The sequence below is a fragment of the Helianthus annuus genome, chromosome 6 (genome assembly GCF_002127325.2).
Source record: "Helianthus annuus cultivar XRQ/B chromosome 6, HanXRQr2.0-SUNRISE, whole genome shotgun sequence".
In the NCBI taxonomy this organism is placed as follows: Eukaryota; Viridiplantae; Streptophyta; class Magnoliopsida; order Asterales; family Asteraceae; genus Helianthus; species Helianthus annuus.
In genome coordinates this window covers 8,328,466-8,336,836 of record NC_035438.2, presented here as the reverse complement: position 1 = coordinate 8,336,836, position 8,371 = coordinate 8,328,466, and the positions used below count along the sequence as shown (strand labels likewise).

At 35.9% G+C, this 8,371-nt stretch overlaps 1 protein-coding gene across 1 annotated transcript; it reads left to right on the top strand.

The window, feature by feature from the left end:
* Positions 1–1,713: 1,713 nt before the first annotated feature.
* Positions 1,714–7,290, top strand: LOC110864573 (ethylene response sensor 1). Its single transcript, XM_022113674.2, has 6 exons — positions 1,714–1,989; positions 3,511–4,440; positions 4,978–5,346; positions 5,818–6,084; positions 6,564–6,691; positions 6,773–7,290. The coding sequence occupies exons 2-6, from the start codon at positions 3,535–3,537 to the stop codon at positions 7,032–7,034; spliced, it is 1,932 nt and encodes a 643-aa protein (XP_021969366.1). The 5' UTR covers positions 1,714–1,989; positions 3,511–3,534; the 3' UTR covers positions 7,035–7,290.
* Positions 7,291–8,371: the final 1,081 nt, after the last annotated feature.

Sequence of the window (8,371 nt, the reverse complement as noted above, 5' to 3'; positions counted from 1 at the left end):
CCATATCAAGAACCCAGATCATCTCTCTCAAAGCAGATCATCAAACAACCGAATCATCATCATCTTCTCAAACAACTGAACATCAACACCTGCAACTATGACGAATAACACTAATTAACCCCGAAAATATCAAGTCAAAACCCTTGATAAAAATAAAAAACGAAAATATGAAAAAGAAGAATTAGAAGAGGCTCAGATCTGTTAATAATAATCAAAACAAAGAGGAAACAACCGCCATGGCTGCAAACATCGCGGCCGGCGATTAACTCTACATACTATATTTGCCACAATGTCCATTGTATTTTCAAAAGTAAACATAAAACACAATGTCCATATCAATCACGTGTACGAATATTAGCCACTTTTACATATATTCTAACTAAAAATAGTATACACATCATCACATGTTGGACCTCCTCAACATACAATGTATCTTTCTTTCTTGACTGCAGGTGCATGCACCATCTTTTTCAGTCCCACTTGGTCCAAAATCAGACTTCTCTTCTGTCTCCTTAATTATTATATCATTATTAACTTTTTAAATTTTTAGTATTTTTTGAACACCAAATATTTTCGTGTTTAAAAAAAGGTAACATATGAATTATGTGTATGAAATAAATTTTTAAAATGAGTGAATTGCAAGTTTTGTCCTTTATCTTTAGGCCATTTTGCAAGTTTTGTCCTTTATGTTTAAATTTGACGAGTTTTGTCCTTTATGTTTAAAAATCAAGCACGTTTTACCCTTTAGGCTTTAAAAATCAAGCACGTTTTGTCCTTTATGTTTAAAAATCAAGCACGTTTTGTCCTTTATGTTTAAAAAATCAAGCACGTTTTGTCCTTAAAAATCAAGCACGTTTTGCCCCAAAGGGTAAAACGTGCTTGATTTTCAAACATAAAGGACAAAACTAGTCAAATTTAAACATAAAGGACAAAACTTGCAAAATGGCCTAAAGATAAAGGACAAAACTTGCAATTCACTCCTTTTAAAATTTATATTAACTCATCCCATAATTTGTTTAAATAAAATACTCTTAAACTAGCTAATGTGGGCTAGCCCATTTGGTAGAGACTTATGTCTCCTAAAAGTGAGGTCTCGAGTTCAAACCTGAGCAAAAGAGATTAATTTACGATTATTGGTATAATATAGTAGAAGCAAGTGTTTTAATTAAAAAAAAAACTCTTTGGTATAATATAGTAGAAGCAAGTGTTTTAATTAAAAAAAAAACTCTCAAATCAGATATTTCATTGGAACTTATTTAAAATTGAATATGATAATTATATAATCTTTTTAAAAATATAATTCCAAACACCCCGTCAGTTATCAACGTATGTCAATCGTAGAGTTAAGGTTTAAAAAGAAGACAAGATATTCAATATCAATTTACCGACTAAACTATTGTCTAAACTAATATAAACATGATGTCTAATAACCGTGCGTTTAACACTACAAAAGTACGTTTAAGGTGTCCGTTTCTGTCAAAACGATCCGAACGATTATAATAGTACGTCTAATCAATTAAAAAGTACGTTTAAACCACTCTAACTTAACATGTGCATACTCTCATCCTATAATACACATGTCACATAGTAAACCTTCGTTAAACTTTTTATTCTCAGAAAACAACATATATCTATATCTAATATAGTATCATATGTAATATTTATATAAATATTTTAAATTTATATAGTAGACGCCAAAATATACAACTTTCAGGTTAAGCGAACCTGTACAAAGAAACTATTATATATTATCCACTTCCATTGTATAGACAAAAAAACATGATCTAAATATTTAAAAAAGTGCACTACCATAGTTTTTCGAAACCATTGAGTGAAATCAGCTGGCAACTGAATTTATTGAAGCTATAAGAAATTTATACTTTTCATGAACTTGATGAATTCATGAAATCTGTTGTGGTTTTCAACAGTTTCTCTCTCTAGAAAATGCTCTCTGTTAGCATCCACAGATTTCTGCTGTTCTCCATCCAGGTGATTGATTTCATCTTCTTCTTCTTCTTCTTCTAATTTACTGATAATTTGTTGTTTTCATGATCTGTTTGTGCCCTAGAAGTTTATCATGTAAGTTAGATTCCATTCGTTTAAGTTTTAGTTTCATACTGTCATGTAGATCAAGTTGATTGTGACTTATTGATGTTTATATGTTCAAATCTATCATTATCTAGGGTTTCACAGTTCGATTTTTATGTATTTATATAACAGTCAAATAGAACAACTGTGTTTATGGATCTAGCATCTGTTAAATTAATGTGTTCATGTAGATCATGATTAAAATGAGTTAGAATGACGTTTGAGGTAGGTTAGTTTCGTTATCTGAGATGAGTATACTATCAAATTACTCTGTTCATGGAGACTGTTGAGTTCGTAGAGATAATGATCAGAATCAGTTAAAATGTGATTGAGTTAGGTTAATTTCGTTATCTGAGATGATCGTTGGTTTCATAGAGATAACGATCAGAATCAGTTAGGATGAGGATTGAGTTAGGTTAATTTCGTTATCTGAAATGATTCGTTGAATTCGTAGAGATAATGATCAGAATAAGTTATAATGAGGATTGAGTTAGGTTAATTTCGTTATCAGAGATGATTGTTGAATTCGTAGAGATAATGATCAGAATCAGTTAGGATGAGGATTGAGTTAGGTTAATTTCGTTATCTGAAATGATTCGTTGAATTCGTAGAGATAATGATCAGAATAAGTTATAATGAGGATTGAGTTAGGTTAATTTCGTTATCAGAGATGATCGTTGAATTCGTAGAGATAATGATCAGAATCAGTTAGAATGAGGATTGAGTTAGGTTAATTTCGTTATCTGAGATGATCGTTGAATGCATAGAGATAATGATCAGAATCAGTTAGGATGAGGATTGAGTTAGGTTAATTTCGTTATCTGAGACGATCGCTGAATTCGTAGAGATAATGATCAGAATCAGTTAGAATGAGGATTGAGTTAGGTTAATTTCGTTATCTGAAAGGATCGTTGAATTCGTAGAGATAATGATCAGAATCAGTTAGAATGAGGATTGAGTTAGGTTAATTTCATTATCCGAGATGAGTATACTATTAAGTTATTGTGTTCATAGAGATCGTTGAATTCGTAGAGATCATGATCAGAATCAGTTAGAATGAGAATTGAGGATAATTACTAACATAAACAAAGTTGACCAAGAAATTTCAAAAATATACATGGAAATTAGTCTTCACCACGAATCTTCATTTCCTCCAATTAGAAACCGCCACATGAGCTCTGCCGGATGAGACACCTAGGGTTTAGCCTACACTTTTTACTAAAAAGCGCCGACTAACCCTACGCTTTTTAGTAAAACTGACGGCTAAGCCCGCAGTTTTGGTGAAAAGTGCCGGCTAAGCGGGCATCTTTAAAAGTCAATATCTATATTCGAAATTTGTTGGTCAACTTTGATTGTATTTGTAATTTTCCCATTGAATTAGGTAAATTTTGTTACCTGAGATGAGTAAAATTTGTGTTGCAGGTTTTCTAAAGCTGTGAACGAAGGATGGATTCCTGTGATTGCTTCGAGACTCAATGGCCTGCTGATGAGCTTTTAGTGAAGTATCAGTACATATCTGATTTCTTTATTGCATTTGCCTATTTCTCCATTCCATTGGAACTTATATATTTCGTCCAGAAATCAGCGTTCTTTCCGTATAGATGGGTGCTTATGCAGTTTGGTGCTTTTATTGTTCTATGTGGAGCAACACACTTTATAAGTCTATGGACATTCTCGTCACACTCCAAAACTGTTGCTATTGTAATGACTGTAGCAAAACTGTCTACAGCTTTCGTGTCATGCGTAACCGCATTAATGCTTGTTCACATTATACCTGATTTATTGAGTGTGAAAACAAGGGAATTGTTTTTGAAACAAAGAGCTGAAGATCTTGATCGGGAAATGGGGTTGATTATCAAACAAGAAGAAACTGGAAGACACGTTAGAATGCTTACACATGAAATCAGAAGCACTCTTGATAGACACACGATATTAAAAACGACTCTCATTGAGCTCGGTAGGACTTTAGATCTTGAAGAATGCGTGTTGTGGATGCCATCAAGCAACGGTATGATTCTTCAGCTTTCGCATTCTTTGCATAATTTAATCGCGCTCGGCTCCAGTGTTCCGATCAATCTCCCGATAATCACTGAGGTGTTCAATAGTGGTGAAGCAATAAGGATTCCACATAATTGCCCATTGGCTAGGGTTCGAACCCCTGTGGGATCTTACGTTTCACCTGAAGTGGTCGCTGTTCGTGTTCCTCTTTTGCATCTATCGAATTTTGAAATCGACAATTGGCCTGATCACTCTGCAAAAACTTATGCTGTCATGGTTTTGATTCTTCCTCTGAATGGCTTACGAAAGTGGAGGGACCATGAATTGGAACTTGTAACCGTTGTTGCTGACCAGGTTGGTTGCTTTATATCTTCATATTTTGATTGTGGTCATAAATTACATTTGAGTAAAATGCCATTTTCGTCCCTAAGGTTTGACCAGCTTTGCAACTTTCATCCGAAGGTTTGTTTTTCCGCATCTGGATCCAAAAGGTTTGAAATCTTGTCATTTTCATCCGACTTGTTAACTCCATCCATTTTTTCCGTTAAGTCAGGGGTATTTTTGTCTTTTTTGTTAACTTAAAGGGCATTTCGGTATTTTAAATACTTGTACATTATGTTAAATGCTTGTACATAAAGTGAAAAAGACCGAATTGCCCTATAAGTTAACAAAAAAGACAAAAACACCCCTGACTTAACGGAAAAAATGGAGTTAACGAGCTGGATGAAAATGGAAAGATTCCAAACCTTTTGGATCTAGATGCGGAAAAACAAATCTTTGGACGAAAGTCACAAAACTGGCCAAACCTCATGGACGAAAATGACATTTTACTCTTTACACTTTTCCCCATTTCTTATATGCTAGTAAGCTTACTGTGAACCTAATTCTTAGGTTGCTGTAGCTCTTTCTCATGCTGCAATTCTAGAAGAATCTATGCGGGCCCGTGATCAGCTCGTGGACCAGAATTTTGCGTTAAATGTGGCTCGACAAGAAGCAGAGATGGCTATCCATGCGCGTAATGATTTCCTTGCCGTCATGAATCATGAAATGAGTACACCTATGCACGCAATTATAGCATTGTCTTCGCTTCTTTTAGAAACCGAACTTACTCCAGATCAACGAGCCATGATAGAAACCATACTTAAAAGTAGCAATCTTCTAGCAGCACTTGTAAATGACGTTCTTGACCTCTCTAGGCTAGAAGACGGTAGCCTTGAACTTGAAAATGAAGTGTTCAACCTTCATGAGCTCTTCAGAGAGGTAACTTCTAGCTATAATTGGTGAACTAGGCAGATTGGGTCAGTAGTCAAAATGTGTTACTTTTGTTACTTTAGTCCCCAACTTTTGCAAAAAGTGCACGGATGGTCCCTGTGGTTTGCACTTTATAACGCATTTAGTCCCTAACTTGGACCTCCTGAAACCTTTAGATTTGTTGGTTGGGGACTAAATGTGTTACAAAGTGCAAACCACAGGGACCATCCGTGTACTTTTAGAAAGCTGGGGACCAAATCCAAAATTTTGGAAAACCACTGGGTCTGGGATTACCCGTGTACTTTATTCAAAAATTAACTACACACCCATTTAATTCGACCCGTTTTCTTTTTTCGCTTGTTTTCTTAACCCCTTAAGTGTAAGCATAATGAATCAATCCATTCGTAAGTAGCTAAGTCAAAATTTCCATCTTATGTGGCATGCACAAATACGCCCATAATAATTTATTGCTGTGTGTAGGTCGTCAGATTGATTAATCCGATAGCATCTGTGAAAAACACATCCATGACATTGAATTGCGATCTGGGCCTACCTGTTTATGGCATTGGTGATGAAAAACGCCTCATGCAAGTAATCTTGAATATCGTTGGCAATGCGGTTAAGTTCACGAAAGGGGGTCATGTTTCAATTCAGGCATCTATTTTGAGTCCTGGGTATTTCCAGGAGTGGCAAACTCCGGAATTTTGCCCTACGTTGACCGATGGTTTGTTCTACCTACTTGTGCAGGTCAGTGTTTTCAATCCACTTTCGACTCATTGCACAACCCACCCCATCTTGCCACATCTAGCATTTACTTCATGTATTCATGCAACTTTTATTTTAGAGTAAAATGCCAAAATCGTCCCTGAGGTTTAGTCATTTTTGCTTGTTCCATCCGTAAAGACTTTATTGTGCATTTGAGTTCTTCATGTTTGCATTTTATTGCCATTTTCATCCTTGAGTTTGGCAATTTATTGCGACTTTCGTCCCTCGAAATTTGGCCCTCAGCGATGAAAATGGCAAAATTTCAAACTTTTTTTGATAAAAATGGCACCTCGGAGACGAAAGTCGCAAAACTGGTCAAACCTCGGGGACAAAAATGGCACTTTACTCTTTATTTTACCATTGTATTCCGTAAAATATGAATAACTCAAAAGACATTTGCCGGTACCCTGTTGACTCCAAACAAATTAAAAAAAATCGTATAAAATGATATGAATACACAGGTGAAGGATTCTGGGTCTGGCATTAAACAACAAGACATTCCACACATTTTCACAAAGTTTTCCGAGCCTCGCAGTGCATCAAACCGAGGTAGCAACAGTGCAGGTCTTGGACTCGCTATTTGCAAAAGGTATCAAAATTTTAATTTTTGAAATCCTGAATTTATATTATTAATAATCCGCGACAAGTAATTATAATTATACGATGTCAGGTTTGTGAATCTGATGGGAGGCCACATATGGATCGAGAGTGGAGGGTTGGGTAAGGGTACAACGGTTGCATTCCTTGTGAAACTGGGTCACTACAACTACAACCCCCACCCAAATAACTCATCCATGCAACACCATGTTCCCCAAACGGTTCCTAAACCGAGACCCCATCAAGGAAGTGGTGAACTCATTAAACACCGACACCTTGAGAGAGAGGATTACAAAGTGACTGCTTCATTCCCACTTTATAACAGGAGTATGTAGCTTACTCCCGATAAGAATATTTAGGTACCATCTTGTAGTTGTCGCCTGTCGGTATGATTATACGATGGTCGGTTTTTATCATAATTATATATTGTAATCAATGAGCAATGGAGGAGCCTGGTATCGTGTCGATACTCAATATTTTAACACAAGTTGTATAAGAAAATGTAGTAACCTAGTAAGTTATGTTTTTGAAACGTACGTTGTAACATGCCACATTAACCATTATTATATAGGTAACTTGTTTTTGTGTAAAGGATGAACGTTGTGTTTCTTCATTACTCCGTTGATACCAACAATTTTTAAAATATTAAAATAAAGTGGTTTTAGACCTTTAGTTGATAGTTAATACCCTTTAAGTAATTTTAACTAACTAGTATAAAACCTTTAGTTGATAGTTAATACCCTTTTAAGTAACTAGTATAAAAACGTGTTCAATGCTCATCCAAGTAGAGGTGCACAAACCGGGTTTTTTCTAATACCGGGTTCGGGTATATACCCGGGTATGGGTATGACCGGGTTTTGACTTTTTGGATATTGGTCATACCCGGTTCGGGTCCGGGTTTTAGCCAGAAAATCTATACCCTGTGTACCCGGGTTTGGGTAGGATTCGGGTTCGGGTTTTCAATACCCGGGTATTAGAATACTCTATTTCTGGGTCCGGGTAGGGTTTGGGTATCGATCGGGTATGGTTCGGGTTCGGGTATAGATCGATTTTTTCGATTCATTTTATTGGCATAAAACATAGAAATATAATGGAAACCTTTATATTTACATATTGTATGCCTTGAAATTTGCCTAGAAAAGCCTCACAAGCTCTAAACGTTCAAAAAAAGTTGTTGTACACAACGGATCCGGGATTACGAAAACCCGGGTACGAAAACACCCGGGTTCGGGTTCGGGTTCGGGTATTGAACAGAATATGCATACCCGGTCCCTACCCTACGGGTACGGTCGGGTTTGGGTTTAAAAAACCCGGTTTTTCTAATACCATGGTTTAGGGTTTTTTCGGGTTCCGGTTCAGGGTTTTTGTGCACCTCTACATCCAAGGTAATGTAATGTATGCAATTCAGAATCACAAGTTTAAGGCCTAGTAGTAGTAGCCCAACTTTGAAAACAAAAGCCCATGGTGTGTTTTTCTAAGTGAGGCCTAAATTTGACAGTCCAAGACTCTTGCTTTAGTGTATAGCCTATTAATCCGGCCCTTTATGAACACTAAAACCGGTCCGGTAAGTTTTACTTTTTTTCATCAAATTTATAATCAATCAATGTTCATTTAACTAAAAAAATGAAAAAAAAAGTATATAATAAATAATTATTTTTCCCTCAAAATGGAG